Source organism: Melanotaenia boesemani, chromosome 1 (assembly GCF_017639745.1).
Source record: "Melanotaenia boesemani isolate fMelBoe1 chromosome 1, fMelBoe1.pri, whole genome shotgun sequence".
Classification (NCBI taxonomy): domain Eukaryota; kingdom Metazoa; phylum Chordata; class Actinopteri; order Atheriniformes; family Melanotaeniidae; genus Melanotaenia; species Melanotaenia boesemani.
In genome coordinates, this window is record NC_055682.1 from 4,188,136 (window position 1) to 4,211,433 (window position 23,298).

A 23,298-nucleotide genomic window follows, 5' to 3' on the forward strand; every position below is an offset into this window, starting at 1 on the left:
TAAAAGGACCTCCAAGGTTTGTAAAATGTAACCCGGAGACTGTGTGGATGTAGAAGGGTCCAGAGTTCGGTGTGTTGATCAGAGCAGAGGATGATCAGGCAGTGATGGAAACTTTATTTGATCTGTTCTGCATCCTTCAGGGTTTTATGATGGCAACAACCTGCTGACTAAAGTTTAGGGGATAAGCCATCTAAATGAAGTTGGTGTGTGATCCTACACTTCCAGTGATCACATCTTCCTTCCTGGTTTTAATACCCAACACTTATATTTATTATCATTTTTATTGAGCTAAGATAGGGATGCATCTCCATTTTTAAAACTGTAACAAGTTCAGGTACAAATCAAATTTACAAGTATGGACGAATTCAGCAAGATTTCTAACATTTACAGAGAGAGGAGGGTGGAGGTCCTCTACATCCACAACCAAACTTTACATTTTGTGAAAAAGCAGCGCTATGACCATCTGAGCAAGGCCAGCGCAACTTTCACAGTTCCCCACAGCTGAGTCGGTTTACGGAAATGCCAAGGTTTTTCTGTGGAGATGGAAAATCATGTCTCTACTTTTAGCTAACTCAGCTAAAGGTTCTTAAATGTTGAGCTCTATGACGATCAGAGGTGGGCAATACTGCAAGATTTGGTATGGATTGGTAAATAAAGTAAAGAGTAAATAAACTAAATAAAATAAATAAATAAAATAAACTAACGGTACTATCATCGATACCGTTACTTTTTAATTGGCCTGTCAAAATGAACCTATTAATAAAAAGTGACTGATCTGTGGAATTAATAATTTTTTAATGCATGAACAACAAAGTAATTACATCATAAAAATCTGAATTTGGCATTATCTCAACAAGAGAAGCTGATTTTAGTTGTGTACGTGCCTTTGTCAGTGGTGAACCAAATCCACCAAAAACCACTTTATCCTCCTTATTAAAGACGATTCTGATAGCTTTCAAGCCTTACATTAATATATCAATGTTATCACACTGGTATCAATCGATACCAACTCTGGTCTCAAAATCTTCGATATCTGGATGGATGACGATCACGCTGGCCTTGTTCAGATGGTCGTAGCGGTACTTTCCAAACCATGTGGAAACAGAGGACCTCCACCTTCCTCGCTCAGGTTAGGGATTAGAGAAATCGGATTGGTTCTTGAGCAGACGTGTAAAACGCTGGACTAATGTTTTGTACTTGTGAAATCGACTTGTATTTTCTGACTCTCAGGATTTAATCTGTACTTGTAGGTTTGATTTGTACCTGTACTTGTTACGCTTACAAAACGGGAGACACAAGTTACAGAACCTCCCTGTCCTAACTCCAGACATTTATATCTGATGACATCACTATGACATCATCAGGGTTACCTGAAGATGCTCCCTCAGTGCTGCAGATGATGTTATACAACTACTCTGACAGGTTTCTGCCTGAACATGAACACTTTCTAGAGTAGAGGTAACAACTGTCTTTATAACCTCAGAGATTTCTTGAATTCCATGTTTTGGTAAGGGTTAAAAACCTTTACTCATTTACTCTTGAGATGTGTTTGCTTAGACAAAAACTAAATGTCTGTGCCTGATTAAGATAGAATGGCAGAAAAAATGGGGATCTGCTCTTTATAAGCTGGGTGATCATAATATTGTGGCTGATTGGTGGATATGTGGAATATTCAGAGCAGTTAAACCTGGTTTTATCGTTTCCTGCTTTCTTATTCTAACAGCACATTTGTTCTTTGAGCGTCAAAGGCTTCTTGCTAACTGGCATGTTTCCATCATCTTGTTTTTTCATATAAATTAATAATAAAAAAAGACAGAATCATTAAATATCATACTTGAAGTTTTTAAGCTCTAATGAGGTGGGAAAGGTGGACTTTTTCTGCTCTGCTGGAGGGAAAAGTTTCCTCAGTGAGATTAACACATGTTCCCTTGATGTTCTAAAAGGGTTTTGCATAAAAATTTTCAGAGTTGGACAGTAACCTCTAAAATCATCAATATCAGCACTAGTCCTGAAGGTGAGAACAAATCTTTAAGCAGTTATTGCTGCAAACATGACTGAAACTGAAACTTGGCCTTTTTAAAACGCAGAAGCTTAAAATATAAACTGATGAGCATTGTGGAACTATTTTCATGAACCGTCTGGAGTTTCCTCCGATCCTGCGGTCCAGTTCTGGTTCCTGCTGGACAGAGCCGAGGCCTGCTCCAGCAGCTGGACCAGGTACCGGTCCTCAGCCCCCTCTGAAGCTGACAGACTCTCAGACTGAGCCAGCCCCAAAGCCAGCGCTGCTGTCTGGGTGATGGGCGCTGAAAGAGTCCGCGGGACTTTGCAGGAGGATTGGGCCGTGCTGTCAGCCATGTGAGAGGCTACAGAGGAGTCATCAGCTGTGTCGGACTGAACTGTATCCGTCTCCTGGTCCGGCAGCAGTGATAGATGGCCAGCTGTGAGCATTGCTGGGCTCCCTGGGGGCTGGTACGGTGGAGGCCCCGTCAGTGGGGAACCATCAGGGGTGAGCGGGATGTGGCTGTGGACGATAATGGGATCTGGAGAAGGTAGTGGGGCCTCCTGTGCTTCCTCTGTGTCAAGGTCTCTAGGGTCCTTGGAGGGGCTCTGGTCTGGGGATATGGAATCTGACTGGTGGGAGATAATGTGGAGGCTCAGGCCGGCTCTAGAGAAGCTGCTGGCTGAGGACAATCTTCCTCTGGAGGTCTGGACTGGACTCAGCAGCACAGGCAGCTCTTGGCCCAGTGGCTTTCGAGGCAGCTCCTCCGGCTTTCCTGAAACAAAGACAGAAGACTTTGCTTTCAAAGACATTTGTAACCCTCAGACTTCAAGTAAAAAGGGTGAGTGTGTACCGGGAGGAGGGAGGTCCAGCTTCATTTTTCGTAGCTCAGTCATGGAGGCCTGCAGCTGCTCGATGATCACGTCATCGCTGTGGAAGAAAGTCTGAGAGATCTGCTCCTGCAGGAACTCCCTCAGCTCTTCCAGGGACATCTTTAGGAGATGCTCTGCAAAAATCATCCCCCCAGAAACAGAAAAAGATTTAGAAGTTAAACCCACAAAGAGCCATCAGAATTTCCACATTTCAGTCGTATGGAGCTAGGACAGGGACAAGTTCTGTTACTTCTATCTCCATATTTGAAACTTTAACAAGTACAGGTACAAATCAAAAAGACAAGTTTGAATTAATCCTGCAAGTCTGAAAATGCAACGACAAAACATTTGTCCCACATTTTACACGTCTACTCAAGAGCCAATCAGATTTTTCTAATCCCTAACCAATCACAGAGGGCAGACCAAGGCCAGTGTTACCATGGCTCCCTATAAGTCTTTCGATTTATAAAAAAAACATTTAGGGACCCTTAGCTGAGGTTGCTAATAGTACAGACATGATTTTCCATCTCTGGAGAGAAATCTTTGTGTTTCCATAAACTGACTCACCTTAAGGGAGATATGATGATTTTCCACATGACGTAAAGTCTGTTTATGGATTTACATTTATTTTCAGCTTTTAAAATGTACTTGTGTTTTCAGACTTACATAAGTAACTCACATTTGTAGATTTGATTTGTAGCTGTACTTGTTACGGTTAAAAATGTGAAGATAGAAGTTATAAAACTTGTGTCCCTATTGTAGCTCCATACGGTAGCATCTTAAGCTAATGTAGGGTGTCCGTGCTGCAAAACTGTCAGTCTGAGTGAATAATAATTAGTTACTCTTGTGTATCTTCAGGATGGTGTAAGACATGGCGGTGAGGAGCTTCTCTCCCTCCAGGATGAAAATGTCCCAGAGGCGAAGGGTCAGGGTGAACGGCGTCTGCAGGATCACAAACAATAACAGAGTCACTGCATCGTTGCGATTCAGTCCAAACTGTTTATGCCAGCGGTTTCACATTTCTGCAACTCTCGTGTTGGCCGGAGTCAGGAAGTTTGTCTGGTTCTCTCCCAGACCTCAGAAGCCCAGAGGCCCCTCTTAGCCCAGCGACTCAGCAGGACGGGGAAGTGCTGACAGAGGCTGAAATCTGCCAGACCTCCACCGCAGGATTGTGGGCACGGAGGAGGCTAATAACAGTTTAGCCTGTCAACTCTTAATGCTCTCCTCTAATACAATGTCCCAGGGCTCAAATTTCACCAGGAGTTCTCTTTTTTCTAATTCTTTTAGCTGAAATCATGTAAAATTCTGTGTAAAAAGGCAACCTGCCAGTTTCCTTTTAGTGTGTGTCATTCTGGGGAAAGCCATGGTGTGGGTTTGTTTAGATTTTAGGTTTTTATTCCCAGAGATTATGTCAGATAAAGGATGGCTTTCTGTAGGTGGTGCTCTTCATCCTGCAAATCAGTATCACTGGTTCTCCAAACTACTTTGTACCCAAACTTTTTCCTTTGTTTTCTAAACTGGAAACGATTTTTCTGAGATGATGTTTGGATAAATGTGTCTATCATCAGGGTTTCTGTGCTTGTTCACTGCAGGAATAAATAATGTGAAGCTGGTATAAGAGGTAATTAAGAATTAATAATGCACCGAAAAGTATTTTCATTATCAGTTAACCTAAAGGTTATTTTTCTGTTATTATCAGCTATCTGCAAAACAATGAAAATTCAATGCAGGACGTCAGAAACTTGGAGCTTTTTATATTAAACAAACTCAATAAATCCTGATGAGCTTTTAAAAAGGATCTCTCTTTTTCTTTTTATCAGGTTTAAGCCATTTCCTGCAGCGCCCCCTGGTGTCTGGATAAAAACTTATCTGTATTATTACATTATTTACAGCTAATGTAAGAAATTATGTTTAATATATTTTATATAATTTAATCTGATATGGATAATTATAGTTTCTGAACTGGAATAAATAAATAAAAACAAATAAAATGAAGGTCTATACAATATGTTTGATAAATGTTTTCATTTGAAACTATTTCAATTATTTTACTCTAAACTTGATCTCTGATGAGTCTCCATTTCTCTGTTTAGGGTCAGAATTGGAAGCATCATGAAAGCACGGATCCATCCTGCCTTGGATCGACGTTTCAGGCTGCTTTTACACGCCATTCCCAATGTTTGCTGTTTTAAGTTTTCTTGAGTTTTCAGTAAAGTTAGTCAGGGAAAGGCTTAAAAAAACTGGAGGAATTTTTTTTTTTTTTTAGGTTTTATTTAAATTCTTATAAAGTAAAAACAGTTATCCCAGGAAACCCTTCAAGCTTTGTCTGAAAATAGTCAAGATTTGAATTTTAATGCAAGCCATGCAGGCAGAGATCTCTCTCTGATGCCAACCAGTCAGGTAATGCGATTTAAGCTGAGCTTTCTTATCAACACGTCAAATGTGTCCTAACCAGCTGCTATTTAACTGTAATGTAATTCTGTTACCAACTTAAAAGGGAGCTGACGTAAACTGGCTCCTCACCCTGTCAATGAAACACTGCATGAACCACTTGGTGCAGTAAATCCCTGCAGACATCTGCTCTCTGTCCTGCAGAGGGAGAGAGACAACGGGTAAATATGTGCAGGGCAGCAAACAGCTTAAATGTCATCACAGAGTGTCACGCTGCAGCGGCGTCGCTTCTTTTTCTCTTATGCAACCCTTGTGTAACTGTGATCTCACCAGATGCTTCTTCAGCTTGGGGATGAGTTTGGAAATTATCTGATCATGATGTGCCTGGAATCTATGAAGTTTGGGAAACCCGGGCACAAAGAAGCCTTAAAAAGAAGAGGAAAAAAGAGCAAACAGACTTTTTAATTCCACTGAGTACAACACTGATTCATGTTCAGCAAGCAGCCTGTAAACTGTCGCATCGTCCTGCAGAGAGAATAAGAATCTGCACGAACTCTGCAGGAAAATGTCTTCATCCTGAAAACATGCAGAAAGCACCAATGCTTTTTGTGCTCAGATGAGATGTGTGTGACGTCTCACCGTGCATGCCGTGTTTCTGATTGGTCAGCAGCTGTGACAGGGCCCAGAAGGCGTCTTCCTCGTTCATGTACATGAGCAGCAGGGCAGCGATCTGACTCATGCCCTGGCAGTAGCTCACTTCCTGCAGCAGACATCAAGCAAACATCACATCAGGACATTTCCACCACTGCTCTCAGACATTACCTTTGTCCCCAAATTTTTTTTTTTTTAACAATATTGTGACAGCTGCCTGTCATTTCACTAATTACCCTCATTTTGCATGGAAATGCCTGTGTCGTCACTCATCTGAGACTGGTCATGCTCTACACACCTTACTTCCTGCCTACTGAGGATTGGCTCCATATACCACACCTCTGCCTTCATCAAGCTGATTGGATAATTGCCAGGCCAATCATCATCCCTACAGCCACCTGATGAGGAAATAAAAGCCATCTGCAGCTGCAGTCTGCCCTTGGTCTGAGAGCTTTGGCTATAAGCATGTGCTTTGCTTGGTGGTTTTGTAATTAGAAGAACTTAGTTTAGTGTAGATTTCCCACAGTGTTAAAACTGTTTGGTTTTTTTGTGTTCTCCTTTTGTGGTTTATTGACGGATAGTCTTGTTTTTCTTTTGTGTGATAAGTCTTAAAGCCCTTTTGGCTTCTCCCTTAGTTATATTTTGTTTAGTGGTAAAATTAGAATGTGTCGGGCTAGTTAGGTTTGGAGTGGTTCATAATAATTCTTTTGGTTAAATTTTAGGTATTGCAGCTGTTTCACCTTTTGTTACTATATAGATTACTTGGCCAGTTTCTGTTCACTTTGTTTTGGTTATTATCAGCTTTGTTTTTACTGGCTTGTTTTGAGTTAACTTTAGAAAATAGTTCTTATATTGATTTCTTGATTTAAGCAGCTTCACCAACACCAGCACTTGATTCACCACCAGTTGTCTTTGAATTTATCCTCATTCCCACTTGTATCAATAAATTCTGTTATTTCCTGGTTTTACATCTGTCCACAATTCTCATTCTTTTGTTACGTCCATCATACCCCTGTTTCATGACATGCGTAAACACGCAGTAACAGCAAAGAATAAAAAAATGCATCATGTTGTGGGTGTCTCCTCAGGAAAAAACTTTAAAATGAAGATTTTTATTCATGAAACTGATTTAAGTGGATATTTCCAGGTTTTATGTTTTGGCAGAAAAATAGCTACTTACTGTGTTGTAGACCGAATATGCAGAGAGGACGTGGAAAAGAGACTGCTGCCTGAGGAGAGGAGGCAAGAAAGGACACAAGAAAACACAATGTAACTTTCTCACGTTCAGTTTTAAGAATCATGTGATTTTAAATCTAAACAGTTTTTTTCCTGGTTAAATATACATAAACAATTTAAATAAATTGATAATACTCAGGTCAGACTGTTGGAACAAAGCTGTTTTCCCGCCACATAACAGATAAACTATCAGCAGACACAAAAAACAAAATCAGACTGCAGAGAATCTCACAAAATACAGAAATATACAAAAAGCCTCAAATCCGTCATTAACTGTGATAGACTGGCCACCTGTCCGGGGTGCTGTAATTCCTGTTGCAAGTTTATTTATATTTTATTGTTTAATTTTTTTTTTTTTTTTTTTAAATCTCCTCCCTGAGCCGCCACCTTATCGTGGTGGAGGAGTTTGTGTGTCCTGACGATCCTAGCGGCCATGTTGTCGGGGGCTCATGCCCCTGGTAGGGTCACCCATGGCAAACAGGTGTCTAGGGGAGGGACCAGACGAAGTGCGGCTCAAATCACCCCTATGATGATGAAAAAACAAGGACCAAGGTTTCCCTTGCCGGGACGTGGGTCACCGGGGGCCCCCTCTGGAGCCAGGCCTGGAGGTGGGGCACGGAGGCGAGCGCCTGGTGGCCGGGCCATTGCCCATGGGGCCCGGTCGGGCTCAGCCCGAAAGGGTGACATGGGCCTCTCCTCCTGTGGGCTCACCACAGGAGGGGCCATAGGGGTCGGGTGCATTGTGAGCTGGGCGGCTGCCAGAGGCGGGGACCCTGGCGGTCTGATCCTCTTCTGCAAAAACTAGCTCTAGGGACGTGGAATGTCACCTCTCTGGCGGGGAAGGAGCCTGAGCTGGTGGGTGAGGTTGAGCGGTTCCGGCTAGATAGGCCATAAGGTCGTCGGTGCCTGTCGTGGCGGTAACCCCCAAACTCGTTGGTGGACACCGGCAGTGAGAGATGCCGTCAAGCTGAAAAAGGAGTCCTATCGGGCCTTTTTGGCCTGTGGGACTCCAGAGGCAGCTGATGGGTATTGGCAGGCGAAGCAGAGCGCAGCTTCGGCGGTCGCTAAGGCAAAAACACGGGCATGGGAGGAGTTTGGAGAGGCCATGGAGAATGACTTCCAGACGGCTTCGAGGAGATTCTGGTCCACCATCTGGCGGTCCACCATCAGTAGGGGAAAGCGGTGCTCCGTCAACACTATGTATAGTGGGGATGGGGGGGGCTGCTGACCTCGACGGCTCTCCTATCTCTGGGGCTGAGGTCGCTGAGGTGGTTAAAAAGCTCCTCGATAGCAAGGCCCCGGGGGTGGATGAGGTCCGACCAGAGTTCCTTAAGGCTCTGGATGCTGTAGGGATGTCTTGGTTGGCACGCCTCTGCAGCATCGCGTGGACATCGGGGACAGTTCCCCTTGACTGGCAGACTGGGGTGGTGGTCCCCCTCTTCAAAAAGGGGGACTGGAGGGTGTGCTCCAACTACAGGGGGATCACACTCCTCAGCCTCCCTGGTAAGGTCTATTCAGGGTTGCTTGAGAGGAGGGTCCGTCGGATATTCGAACCTCGGATTGAGGAGGAGCAGTGTGGTTTTCGTACCGGTCGTGGAACAGTGGACCGGCTCTACTGTCCGGTCCCTGTATGACCGGTGTCAGAGCTTGGTCCGCATTGCCGGCAGTAAATCAGAATCGTTTCCAGTGCGGGTTGGACTCCGCCAAGGCTGCCCTTTGTCACCGATTCTGTTCATAACCTTTATGGACAGAAATTCTAGGCGCAGCCGAGGTGTCGAGGGGATCCGGTTCGGTGGCCTCAGGATTGGGTCTCTGATCTTTGCGGATAATGTGGTTCTGTTGGCTTCATCGGGCCGTGATCTTCAGCTCTCACTGGAGCAACTCGCAGCCGAGTGTGAAGCGGCTGGGATGAGAATCAGCACCTCCAAGTCTGAGACCATGGTCCTCAGCCGGAAAAGGGTGGAGTGCTCTCTCCTGGTCTGCAATAGGGTCCTGCCCCAAGTGGAGGAGTTTACATGTCTCGAGGTGTTGTTCATGAGTGACGGAAGGATGGAGCGGGAGATCGACAGGCGGATCAGTGCCGCGTCTGCAGTGATGCAGACTCTGCATTGGTCGGTTTGTGGTGAAGAGGGAGCTGAGCCAAAAGGCAAAGCTCTCGATTTACCGGTCGATCTACGTTCCTACCTTCACCTTTGGTCATGAGCTGTGGGTAGTGACCGAAAGAAAGAGATCGCGAATACAAGAGGCTGAAATGAGGGTGGCCGGGCTCTCCCTTAGAGATAGGGTGAGAAGCTCGGTGATCCAGGAGGGGCTCAGAGTAGAGCTGCTGCTCCTCCACATCGAGAGGAGCCAGATGAGGTGGCTCGGGTATCTGGTTAGGATGCCTCCTGGACGCCTCCCTGGTGAGGTGTTCCGTGCACGTTCCATCCGGAAAGAGGCCCCGGGGAAGACCTAGGACACGCTGGACGGACTACATCTCTCGGCTGGCCTGGGAATACCGCAGGATCCCTCCGGGTGAGCTGGTGAATGTGGCCGGGGAGAGGGAAGTCTGGGTTTCCCTGCTTAGGCAGCTGCCCATGCGACCTGACTCCGGATAAGCGGCAGAAAATGGATGGATGGATGGATGGATGTTTAATCTTTTGGTGTTTTTATTCTTGTTACCTGCCTTGGAACCACAGATGGAAATGAGCTTTTTCTTCTATAATCCAGCATCTTTATATCATGCTTTTTCGGGACTGATGTTCATTATCCTGTACTGTCCCAAATAAAGAAATAACAAAAATAAAACTTTTATCATCTTGACTGACCAACTCTATTGTTTTCAGAAATTTTTTTTTTTATTTTATTAATCCCAATTGGGAAATTGTGCACAGTTGGGAAATGATTTCATCCATCTCCAGATTTACTAGAGAGCTGCAAACACTGAAGTTCTTTATAATTTGTCATTGAGAAAAAAATGTTGAACTTATTGGTCATTCTCTGATGTAGTTTTGACCAAAGTGGTGAAAAATGACCCATCCTTGTTATAAAGACTAAATCTTTGGTAAAGGCTGCTATTATACCCAATACTAACACCCTCACCAGTTCATCTAATAGTTTGAGAATCTTCTGTGAACTTTTCTGTCTTTGCCTCTGTAATGAGTGAAAACACCAAGATTGATTTCCTCTGGACATGTGTCTGTTAAATGATGTTTCAGAAGAATTAAGTAATAACTTATTTAAGTTTTATTGCTTCTTAGAAACTTTCCAAACTATTCTGAAAACAAAGTTTAAACACACAAGACACGATTCAAAGGATAGTAAGAAAAAGAAGAGAAAAAAACAAAGAATTTGGAGGGTGTGAAGACAAAACTGAACAAAGAGGAAAACAAAATGAAAAAACAGAGTTAAACGTGTAAATCACATTGCACAATAAATAAAAAACAAACCAAGAACAGAAAAAAGTAAACGGAGAAAAACTGGAGAACAAAGAAAAGTAAGAAATAAAAGAAAAACAGGCTAAATAAGCAGAGAAACAGCAGAACCCAGACAGACCAGCTGAAGAGAACCATCTTGGTCTCTGATCATATAAAAGCTTCATTTTTCAGAACACTGAAACATTCTGCAGCGTCTCAGCACTCTGAGACGTCTGTGCGCTTGGGACAAGGCTAGATGCAGGTAGTCTCCAGCAACTGGTCTTCTCACTTCCCAGACATTTCCAGACATAAAATTCAAAATGAGCTTCCATCAAATGGTGAAATGTCATAGTTTAAACATCTGATTTGTTTATGTTCTACTGGGAATAAAATATGGGTGTATGAGATTTATAAATCATTGCATTTTGTTTTTATTTACATTTTACAAAGGGACCAAACTTTTATGGAACTGAGGTTATACATGAAAAGCATCCAAATGTTTGACTGCTGCTGTGTAAGCCAGGAAGAGGACGAATCCAAGCTCACTGTTTGTTTAATACTCGGCAAAAATACTCATTTCTCAGTAATTTGAAGCAAAGCCGAGCCGTTTATACAGATGAGAACTAACACTGACAGGACACTGTAAAACTCACTTGACTCCAAAGCGATCCATGAACATGACGTGGTTTCTGAAAGTCCTGTTGATGTCCAGGTCGATCTGTTTGATCTCTGATGAGCAGAGTCTGGCCTGTTCCTTCATTTTCTTAGGAGAAAACAGAAGCAAAGTGAGAGGACTGTAGGGAAAGTTACAAGTACTGTAAATGTATTTAATTGCAATGAGAATAAAAAAAAAACTAAAATGTGCATAAAACACAAAGACAGTTTGAAATTACATTTTCTATCTGCTGGTTTTTCTCTCATTGGTGTAATCCAACCTACTTTAAAGAGCAGCTGTCCCTGTTAAAGTGCACACTCGGTTAATCTGGGTGGGTGTTACAGATAAATATGTGTCACTTCAGATGTGGGATTTAACTGTCCATCTGCCAGGCGGGCTAATCAGATACATGGCAAGGCAGAGTGACTATGAGGCTGAATAGCATCCCTCGTAAACATGTAACTTGATGAAACTCATGAAATCCTGAAGTAAAAGTGGAGTTGCCAGCAGATTTATCACTGGTAGACAAAAGGCAGTCACTGGAAATATATAACAATTACTAAGCAACACTCAAAGGGTACTTTCCTGCTGGGAAAACCCTTTTTCTTTCTAACTGGAGTAATTATGTTCACAGAGCTGTATCGTTGGGAGTTCATACCTCATATTTGCCCTCATTCTCCCTCTTGGTCCGCTCTACGTCCAGCATCAGCGCCCAGGCCCGGCCTCGGAGCTGCAGGGGAATCCCTTTGTAGACCCGTTTCACCATCTGACAGCAGAGAGTAAACACAGAGTGAGTAAAACCCTCGAACGGATGCTGTAAAGTGTAACTCATTTGTAAGTTTAACCGCTTACTGTTCACCCACATCTCCATTCACAAGAACAAAGCAGAACTTTTTCACGTAAGTAAAGTGTGTGCTTTACAAAGTCCCTTATAATGGAAGAGTTTTTCAATTTTTACCTAAAACCTGTTTCTCAAATGGGGGTACATGTGTCTCTTTGGGAACTTGAAGACACTCCAGGGGGTACATCAGAAACATGTTTGGGCTCAACATCGTAACAGTCTCACCAATCACAAAGATCTCGGCTTTAAACTCATTCTCAGCCTTAAAGTACTCACCCTGTCACTGTTCTTGTATTTATCCCACTTCTTCACCATCTTCAGCCATTTTTCTGCTCTCTCAATCTCCAGCTGCTTCCGCTGTGAAGCAGAGAGAAGCAGGTGAACAAAAACGCAGCTGTCATGTTAGCTTACTTCCAGGGTTTCACACACTTACCTTCTCTTCCTGTGCAGTCGGGGCCGGCAGCTCATCTTCACTGGATAATATAAATAAACCATTAGAAACAAACCAACAGTGACCACTTGATGTTTAGCACCATCAAATTGCAGGAAACGACTGAGGTAAGCGTGCAGAGACAGGATGAACTTACTGCATGAAGCCGAAGCGGTCAATGGCTTTATAGATGTTATAATCAGCATCCTCCCAGGGGTTGATCTCCACACCACCATGCCTTCCCTGGAAACAAAAGAATCAGGATTTGTAATCTCGTAAAAAACTTTTTTTTGTTTTTTCCCAAAATGTTTTATTAGGTTTTTATGTTATAGTAAACAATCAATCATACATAAACCAATGCCTAAAATTCCCAGATCCCACCCCCTTTAAGTAAGGTTTATGGGTTAGGGTTAGGGGTTAAGCGTCAAAGGTTTTATTCCATCTGGAAACAATTATGACTCAAACTGTAACAAAAGCTGGAATTGAGCTGAAAGTTTGACAATGATTCTGGCACCTATTTAGGGTTTTGAATTAGATTTTCTCCTTTAGCTTCAGTGTCATCTTGTAGATCAATGTCTCCTGCTTATGGACCAGGTGTTTTATCCATTATTGGGCACATACGATGCTTCAAGCTTCATAACAATATATCAGTGTTGCCAACATTAAATTCAGTTTGCTTTTATATTTATTTTCATATTCTTATTTATTTAATTTAATCTATTATTTAGGTGATGCTGGAGTTTGAAATTTACTGAAATACGGAAACATCGCAACACAGAAACACAAAGAAGGAAAACCATGCACTAAACACAAAAATCTAAATTAATAATCTCAGCCAACAAATCTGCACAAACACACATCAGACTCCACTTTAACCAGCACAAGATTTAAAAGTCATGTTTTCATCGCTGATAACCCTTCTAAGCAACAATCTGGCCCCAGTGTTGACATAACAGGGAGAGAGCTAATCCTCAGACATCCTACAAGCGAGGCTTCTATGTGAATTACAGCGCTGCTGCGTGGTTGGCCACTTGTTTGGAAAGCAGCCAATAAGCCTCCTGCTCTGAGCGACGAGGAGGAGGAGGAAGATATGAGTGAGCAAACAGAAAGTGTGCAGCTTAACGGAGGCAGAGTCTTGCACTCTGAGCTCTGGAGGCACCACAAGTGATGTCAGCGTCATGAAAGTGAGAGCACTAAAAATACTTTCACACTGAGTGGCAGGAACATAAAGGAGGTTACATAAAAACCTGAGAACCAGGAGAGATGGCTGTATTCAAACAGAGTTTAACTACAACCGAGCCCAAAATTCAGGAAATAAATTATTCAAATCAGAAAAAAAGTTTAGGTAGGATGGAATACAATTATTAGTATTTTTATTATACTATATTAGACTATATTATATATATATTTATATATATATATATATATATTTCTTGTTCTATTCTGTCACTTTTATTTAATTTGGTAATATGCATTTAAATTTTGCATTTCTGCTGCACATTCCAAAAAAGAAAGTAGAGAAGGGGGCAGTTTAGTACCCCACAACCCAGTACAAGACCAATTCCATAAAAGTTGAGACGCTGTGTTAAATGTAAATAAAACCAAAATGCAATGATTTGCAAATCTCATTAACCCATATTTTATTTCCAAAATAACATAAACAACAAATCAGATGTTAAAACTGAGACATTTTACCATTTCATGGAAAAGATTAGCTCATTTTGAGTTTTATGTCTGTAAAAGTCTGGGAAGTGAGGAGACCAGTTGCTGGAGTTTTAGGAGAGGAATGTTGTCTCATTCTGGTCTGATGCAGGATTCTAGCTGCTCTACAGTCCTGGACCTTGGTTGCTGGATTTCTGCTTCCATGGTGCTCCAGATGTTGTGTACTGGTGAAAGGTCTGGACTGCAGGCAGGCCAGTTCAGCAGCCGGACTTTTCTCCTGTGAAGCCATGCTGCTGTGATGGATGCAGGATGTGGTTCAGCATCGTCTTGCTGAAATCTGCAAGGCCTTCCCTGAAAGAGACGTTGTCTGGATGGGAGCAGATGTTGCTCTAAAACCTCCATGTACTTTTCAGCATTGATGGAGCTTCACAGATGTGGAAGCTGCCCACGCCATAGGCACTAATGCAGCCCCATCCCATCAGAGATGCAGCTTTTCACCTGTCCACTGATAACAAGCTGGATGCTCCCTCTCCTCTTTAGTCTGCAGGACACACTGTCCATGCTTGTTCCTGAGCTCATGCAGTAATTTCCAGTAGAAAATCATGTCTGGTTTTAATGCAGTGCTGCCTGAGGGTCCCAAGATCACCAGCATCCAATTTTCCATGCGCTCAAAGATTCGTCCAGATTCTCAGCCACGATATTATACACTGTAGATGGTGGGATCTTCAAAGTCTTTTTAGATAAGAAAAATAAATACCATTTTAATCATAGTTTTTCATCTGAGAGACTCTGCCTCTCTGAAATGCTCCTTTTACACCCAGTCACCTAATTAATTGTCAAATGCTCCTCCATTTGTTTTAGAATTGTACCAATTATTTCCAGCCTTCTGCTCAACTTCTTTTGGAACCAGGGTTGTAAATTTAATTTGATGTACTTACAGGAGAATTCAGATGAATAACTAATAACTACAAATTTTCTTTGATACTCAGAGTTTTGCTTGAATTTTCAAAATGTTTATTACTTCTGAGTGGGGTGCATGTGTTCACACAGCAAAATGAGCAAATACTGAAGGGAAACTGCTCCCAAAAACAAACAGCTTCAGGTGTATGAAAATATTTTGGCACCCAACAGAATGATGTTGACCAAAAAAAGATGATGCATTATTTTATCATTACTACTACATGATGCTTATTTGTTTAATCATTTAAATGGGCATCACACAGCTTTAATCCTTCCAAAATAAATATACTCTAGTCATTAATCATACATGAGTGTTGCAGTTTCCAGTATCCTGCAGTCGTGTGCAAAATGCATAACAAAAGCTTTCATATATTTAAACCAAACAAACTGTGAACCTGCATGTTTTCCTGGTGGGCTCCTGGTTCTCCTGAGAAAACACACTTGTGCTGTGGAAGTTGAATTGTTTCCCAGCTCTGCTCCTCTTCACCATCCAGTGGTACATGTAGCCAGACGACAGCTATCACACACAGACATCAACATGACCAGGCTCTCAGCCAGTCCCTGGAGGTCAGTGTCAAGTCAATTGTTGCACAGTGTGTCAGAGCTCTGCTTTCTACGGCTGCAGAGCAAAGCTCTTCACATCCGCAGCGTGGCCTCTCTGCTTCGAGCTACAGAGCTAAATTTAGCCTCTGACTGCCACCATACCCACCAGCACCAGTTCAAGTCTGCATCAGCACATTCACAGCTCCTGCTGCAGCTTCTACTGAGCCTGAGGTGGAGAGTTAGGAAAGCAAGTTCACATTAGGTTTGTGGACATGGAGAATGTTTGCACACACTGTGGATCTCTCAGTGGGCATGACTGAAGTGAGGAGCTACTGGCTTCATCACAACACAAACTCCAGTTTAAACCCTCACACATCATTAGTAATCTCGGGTGGCCTGGCCCATTTCAATAAAGCCACATGACACTTTATCATCCAACAGAGAATATTCTTACACTCACCAGCCACTTAATCACCTGTTTAATTTCTTATTAACACAAATATCTAATCAGCCAATCAAATGGCAGCAATTAGTCATGTAGACATGGTGAAGATGAAGTTTAAACTGAGCATCAGAAGTAGGAAGAAGGGGGATTTAAGTGACTTTGAACATGGCGTGGTTGTTGGTCGGAGTATTTTAACCACAACCATTTCCAGGGTTTACAGAGAATGGTCTGAAGAAGAGAAAATATCCAGTGAGCAGCAGTTGTCTGGACCAGAATTTCCTGTTGACGTCAGGACTTGGTCCACTTTGTGCTCCTTAGTTCCAACGTGGTCTGGTTTAACCAGCACAGCCTACCTGAGTATTGTTGCTGACCATGTCCATCCCTTTATGACCACAGTGGAGCATCTTCTGATGCTACTTCCAGCAGGATAATGCACCATGTCACAAAGCTCAGATCATCTCCACCTGCTTTCTAGAACATGACGATGAGTTCACTGGACTCCAACGGCCTCCACAGCCACCAGATCTCAGTCCAGTAGAGCAGCTTTGGGATGTGGTGGAACGGGAGATTCTCATCATGGATGCAGCCGACAAACCTGCAGCAACTGTGTGATGCTGTCATGTCAATATGGAGAAAACCTCTGAGGAAGGTTTCCACCACCTTGTTGAATCTATCACACCAAGAATTAAAGCGGATCTTAAAGAAAAAGGGGTCCAACCTGGTAAAATCCTGCTTTTTCTTTATAGCTTTGGTATGAACAGCACGAAGAAGTCAAAAGAAAACTGTGTGTAAGCAGTTAACATGATGAGTTATAGAAATAAAGTCAATGTTAAAAAGATATATAAATAAGTTTTCTATGTTTTATGTGTTACTGGTGCACCTGTAAATATGCTTTCTTTATTCATATATATCGATAAATATATATATGTATGTATATATGTGTGTGTGTGTGTGTGTGTGTGTGTGTGTGTGTGTGTGTATGTATGTATATTATTTATTTATTTTCAAGCTTTAAAATTATTTTAAACACAGTCGGTATCAGGGTATTTCAGTCCGTTAACATTTCTCACAGGTTTTACTCTTAGTTTCATTTTCAGTTGTTAAAAATGTGCCGTGTTTATTCTCCCATCACATCAAACCACAGAAGCAGACATGCCATTAACCGACATGCTATTAAAGCACACACACATCCTCCCACACATGCAGATATGCAACACTCACAAACACACATCTGAGTTAATACTCATGTCCGTCTCATAGTGTTTGCTGGCTTTTTTTTAAACCACAAAATAAACCTTCTCCTCCTACACAAGAAACACACCATTTACACACTCACAGTTTCTAGAAGGCATCATGAAATTCTGGAAACAGCATATGACAAAAACTCAAATCACAGACTCACCGTAGCATATTTCAGGATGATATCAGCCCGTTCCTCTGCTATTAGAGTCTCAATGTCTTTCTTCATGTCAATATCTGCAGAAAGAGGAGAGCAGGATGATTGTGTGAGCTGGAGAACAACAACAAGTGAAGATGACTCAGACAAGCAGAACACAGCTGATAGATGTGGGCGACGATTGGCCTCCAAACCAACGATGAGCTGGAGATGCTGAAGCATACTTCATGTGTAATGACTTCATCAAAGAAAAGCAACAGTTCTGGGAATAGTGGAGCAGTAGCAGAAGAAGAAGTGATGTCACAGCTGTTGGTGCAGATTTCTGCATCAGACTGACAGCAGTGGGTCACACCGTCGGCATGGCAATGATCCAGCGATTGCCCAGGCCATGACATCATATCCTGAGATGCTGTGGCATCACAGTGATGTGGATGACTTCTGTTTCTGGTTGTTAACATCAGCTAGTGTAACATTTCTGGTTTCCCCCTCATTTTGACACAATTCATAGATGAGGGAAAGCAGAAAGTTTGAGATCAGGCCGAAAGACTTTATTTAAAACAACAAAAGATACTTCAAAAAAAGGAATACAAAGAGCTAAATCTGAAACAAAACAAACAAAAAACCAAAAACAAAACCCAGGCAAAAAGGATGAATAACGGGGATCTGAGGAAACAAAGGGGAATTAAATGGAGGAGATTAATGACTTGATGCATAACATGTGGCAATAAAAAAGAGAAACCTGGTGTTGCAGGACGATAACTGAAGGACAGAATAAATACAGACCATGACCCATTTCTTTATATTTTACTTCTAAGCAGCCAGACTTTGCTGTAAGTGGTTTCGATCATTTGTTTCAGGGATAAAAGAACGGCTCCTAAAGGCCCATTTATGCTCGATATGCAGATATGATATGCAGACTGACGGACAGCTTTGGCATTGCTCCGTCTTCTGCGTCAGTAATATGCGTGTAATATGGTCCGTTTTCACAAAGCTATCTGTTGCTTGACACAGAAGACAGAGCAATACCACCACCAGGAATTGCGGGGCAGCGATGAGCAGAATAGCTGACATGCGACCAAGAAAAGAAACAAACCATAGAAGAAGAAGAGGATCAGGAAAGAGGACAAAGGCAGAAGAAGAATGAAGACAAGGACAACAAATGTACAAATTGCGTGAGCTTTTGAATAAAGACTGTATGCGAGTGTTTAGGGCGTGTTTGGCGTTTGGAAACAACTTTCTAGCGATGCATTACTGCCGCAGAACCGTGTCTGAAACTGACTTCGGCTTGCGGGGGTGAACTCTGAACTCAGTGCTGCCCACTAGTGGAAGAACTGACTTATCAACCATGGTAACGCATGGAAATGAGGACGGTGACATATGACAACGTTTGAAACGAATGTCGCTATTTACGTATTTAAGGAAGCAAAAATGTCTTTGTCACAAAGACACATCATTTGTTCCCATTTCTTTAGTTTCATCTGTGAAAACCAGCAAAGAAAACAGCATTTTAGCAGCAACAAGGTGATTCCCAAAGAGCTTTTCGCTTGAAACCTGGCAGAACAAAGAGACAAAAGAAGAAGAGTCGGGACTAAAAAACTATCTACAGCAGATGAACAGGATCTGAAAGTGATGTCCTGAAGAAATAGGAACAAATCCAGCAAAGACCTGAACCAGGACCTAAGACATGCATCTGGACCTTCAGCTGATCCATCTACTGTTGGCTGAAGCCTCATCAGAAATGGTCTCCATGGAAACGTGGCTGTCAAGAAGCCGTTCTTAAGGAAGGGAAAACAGGGAGAAAAGGCCAAGGTATGTCCCATGACACTAGAACTGGACTGAAAATCAGTGAAAACTTAACTGATGGAGGGATCCTCCCCCAGAACCCAGACCTCATTAGCAGTGGGGGATCATCTGGACAGAGAACAGAACAAAAAAAGAAAATATACAAAAAAGACTTTTGGAAAGTCCTTCAAGGAGCCTGGAGAACTATTCCTGATGACTACTTAAAGAAATGACAAGTTTGTCTAAGAGGGTTCAGACTAGGACCAAGAATAAAGCCAAACAGACCAAATATTCACCTTCAAGCTCTCAGGACTGGACCGACTCTGGTTCTGAATCATATTCCTTCTTTACATTTATGTTTGTATATATTTAATAATTTCCCTTTGGGGATTATTAAAGTATTTTCATGCCCATTCATGTTTCAGTCACTGAAACAATTTCCTGTTTTCCTGGCAACACAGAAAGAAATTAGGAGTGTGTCAAGGCGTTTTAACAATCTATCACTGTGTAGTAGAATAAACAACAGGACCTGGGATTATATGACGTGGTGAGTTATTATATCACACCATGTATCTGTGCCACAAAATCCAGCTGGAACTGAAGTCTTTCTGCCACATCATCCCTCAACAAAGCAGCGAGGGTATTAATTCCACTAAATCTACAACTGCTGTACACCAAAGACAGGACATGGAGTGGTAATCTGGGCACAAACCACAAAACATGCAAAGCATCTGGATTAGGAATATCTAATGTCTATGTAAGAAGGATTATACAGTGAAAGTCTGTTTTTCCCAAACAAAGAGACATTTGGATCAGCAGTCATCCCAGCAGAAAGCATGTACAGAAGCTCCTGTGAAGACTTTATGTGATTTCTTTGCTGATTTAATGGTCGGTAACTAGATGAAAGCTTGTCACATACTCTGCAAGAAGGGAGAACTTTGCTCTTTTTCTAGAGGCCAAGAAGAAGAAAAAAGTTCATTTTTGCCCAGTTAATTCATACTTCCTGAGAAGCTTCATCCACGATGGGGAAGGGGTTACTGTCTGTGTTTTTATGTGCAATGAACAATCATCTCTTTTTCTAATCTATGCATATGTCACACATGCCTGCACATAACTACATCTAGAGGGCAAAAGAGGCTGTTCCTTGCCCGATCAGTAAAAATTATCTTTAAAACTCAGCTAGAATGTCTTAGAACGAGGCGGAGCAGAAGAAGCTGAAGGAAAGAACTATTATTGATTGACTTAATTTATTCTGATCTGCTTAGGAGGCCATCTAAACCAACTCCAGTCACGATTTTAACGGCTAAACCAGCTGACCTGGCCAGCAGATAAAAAAAAATTAAGATGCTGGGAAGCATGGGTCAGAATTAGCACCTGCCATCTACAAGTACAAGGAAAGTTCAGCTCGGACGATGTGTCAAGAAGAAAGCCACAGGAACTTTCAAACTAGGACTGCATAACAAAATGAGATTTGTTGTCACAGACATGGTAGGTAGCTTGCAGCTTGTTCTTGACGCGTCAGCCAAGCTGAACTTTCCTGTCGTGGGGCTCTGAGAAGTATTTCGCGATTGGTCGACCATATGAGGTGTGTGTGGTTAACACAGAAAAACGTGAAGCGGAAAGTTATCACTTCCAAATTTCTGCTGCGCGAAGTTGAACAAATAGTTTTAATTAAGAGGTGATCGAGGTGGTGAGAAAGTCATGAAACCCATGTATGTTACACGTGATATTTAAAGACACGGAGACCGCCACGTGCATTATGATTGTTGGCTGATTGTTGATGCAATAGCGGGTGATTGTTGAAGCGATAGCGGGTGATTGTTGACAAGATAGTGGCTGACTGTTGACGAAATAGCAGGTGATTGTTGACGCAATAGCAGGTGATTGTTGACGCAATAGCGGGTGATTGTTGACGCGATAGCGGGTGATTGTTGACAAGATAGTGGCTGACTGTTGACGAAATAGCAGGTGATTGTTGACGCAATAGCAGGTGATTGTTGACGCAATAGCGGGTGATTGTTGACGCGATAGCGGGTGATTGTTGACAAGATAGTGGCTGACTGTTGACGAAATAGCAGGTGATTGTTGACGCAATAGCAGGTGATTGTTGACGCAATAGCGGGTGATTGTTGACGCGATAGCGGGTGATTGTTGACAAGATAGTGGCTGACTGTTGACGAAATAGCAGGTGATTGTTGACGCAATAGCAGGTGATTGTTGACGCAATAGCGGGTGATTGTTGACGCGATAGCGGGTGATTGTTGACAAGATAGTGGCTGACTGTTGACGCAATAGCGGGCGACTGCTGACGTGATAGCGGGTGACTGTTGACGTGATAGCGGCTGATTGTTGACGCGATAGCGGGCGACTGTTGACGTGATAGCGGCTGATTGTTGACGCGATAGCGGGCGACTGTTGACGTGATAGCGGCTGATTGTTGACGTGATAGCGGCTGGTTGCTGACGCGATAGCGGGCAATTGTTGACACAATAGCAGGCGATTGTTGATGTGATAGCGGGCGACTGTTGACGCGATAGCAGGCAATTGTTGACACAATAGCAGGCGACTGTTGACATGATAGTGGCTAAATGTTGATGCGATAGCGGGCGACTGCTGACGCGATAAAAGCTGATTGTTGACTCAATAGCGGGCCATTGTTGACAAGATAGTGGCTGACTGTTGACGCAATAGCGGGTGATTGCTGACGCGACTGCAGGCGATTGTTGAGGTGATTGCAGGTGATTGTTGACATGATAGCGGCCGGTTGCTGACGCGATAGCGGGCGGTTGCTGACGCGACTGCAGGCGATTGTTGAGATGATTGCACGCGATTGTTGAGATGATTGCAGGCGATTGTTGAGATGATTGCAGGCGATTGTTGAGATGATTGCAGGCGATTGTTGAGATGATTGCAGGCGATTGTTGAGGTGATTGCAGGCGATTGTTGAGATGATTGCAGGCGATTGTTGAGGTGATTGCAGGCGATTGTTGAGATGATTGCAGGCGATTGTTGAGATGATTGCAGGCGATTGTTGAGATGAGTGCAGGTGATTGTTGAGGTGATTGCAGGTGATTGTTGACATGATGGCGGCCGGTTGCTGACACAATAGCGAGCGATTGTTGACAACTGCGGCCGATTGTTGACGCGATAGCAGGCAATTGTTGACGTGATAGTGGCTGATTGTTGGCGGCAGCCAATTGTTAACATGACTCCAACTGATTGTTGACGATAGTGGGTGTTTCTTGGCCACCTCGCCGCCATCATTCAACCACCTCTCTTCTCTCAACATAGAGAGGAGAGGATAAAATTAACTTGAACTTCCTGGGAGGGCAGAGGTTGAGGTTTGAGGGTGGGGCACTTCCCCCGGATATAATGGTGGGGGAAAAACTGCTTTGTGATTTTAATAAACACTTTAGTGGCATACCGTATTTCATGCCTCTGGCACTCCCCTGGGTTTTATCAGTACTTGCTAAATACTGTTACAACAGACTTCTTGAGAAAGAAAAACAAGACACTGAGTCTAATTAAATCCTGGAAACTTGCATTACAAATGCTCATGAAGCATTAATGTTCCTCCTTTTTCTGAATCCATGATGTTTTTCTTCCATCATGTTTAATTTACAGATTATTAAACTAATTTATTCTCTCTACTTCTCTGAAACAAAAGGAAATTTGTGTTTTAATGGTCTAAATATTCCTGGATTTCCGAGGTTTCCCTCTTTAAAATGCTTGTAAACATACTATCTGAATAAATATCAGAATCAGAATTCCTTAAGGTCACTAAACACCTCAAACATCTGGATCAGTTACACAGATACTTGGGATATTTTAGCATTAGGTGTTCTGATCCAACAACTGTTTCTGTGCTGTCAGCAAAGATTTCATCCATTATAAATCGAGTAAGAACTGTTCCACCGCCGCTGAGCTTCAAGCAGGAAGGTTGAAAGCTTACAGAAGCTTTAAATATGAGCTGTCATCCGAAGCATATGGCGGCAGCCGCATGTGGTCAGAGTAGTACATCACAGAGGAGCTCTGGCAGG

General features: G+C 42.7%; 1 protein-coding gene across 1 annotated transcript in view; it reads right to left on the minus strand.

Annotated features, from left to right (window-relative positions):
* Positions 1-1,269: 1,269 nt before the first annotated feature.
* Positions 1,270-23,298, minus strand: part of LOC121637178 (USP6 N-terminal-like protein) — a 24,991-nt gene continuing 2,962 nt past the window's right edge. The window contains exons 2-14 of the mRNA XM_041981177.1: positions 17,483-17,556; positions 12,628-12,713; positions 12,474-12,513; positions 12,317-12,397; positions 11,858-11,965; positions 11,198-11,307; positions 7,094-7,142; positions 5,902-6,022; positions 5,593-5,687; positions 5,395-5,460; positions 3,714-3,813; positions 2,853-3,005; positions 1,270-2,774 (exon numbers count right to left, since the gene is read on the minus strand). Coding sequence (XP_041837111.1) covers positions 2,128-2,774; positions 2,853-3,005; positions 3,714-3,813; positions 5,395-5,460; positions 5,593-5,687; positions 5,902-6,022; positions 7,094-7,142; positions 11,198-11,307; positions 11,858-11,965; positions 12,317-12,397; positions 12,474-12,513; positions 12,628-12,713; positions 17,483-17,548 — 1,722 coding nt within the window. The 5' untranslated portion in view covers positions 17,549-17,556 and the 3' untranslated portion in view covers positions 1,270-2,127. The remainder of the gene's footprint in view (positions 2,775-2,852; positions 3,006-3,713; positions 3,814-5,394; positions 5,461-5,592; positions 5,688-5,901; positions 6,023-7,093; positions 7,143-11,197; positions 11,308-11,857; positions 11,966-12,316; positions 12,398-12,473; positions 12,514-12,627; positions 12,714-17,482; positions 17,557-23,298) is intronic.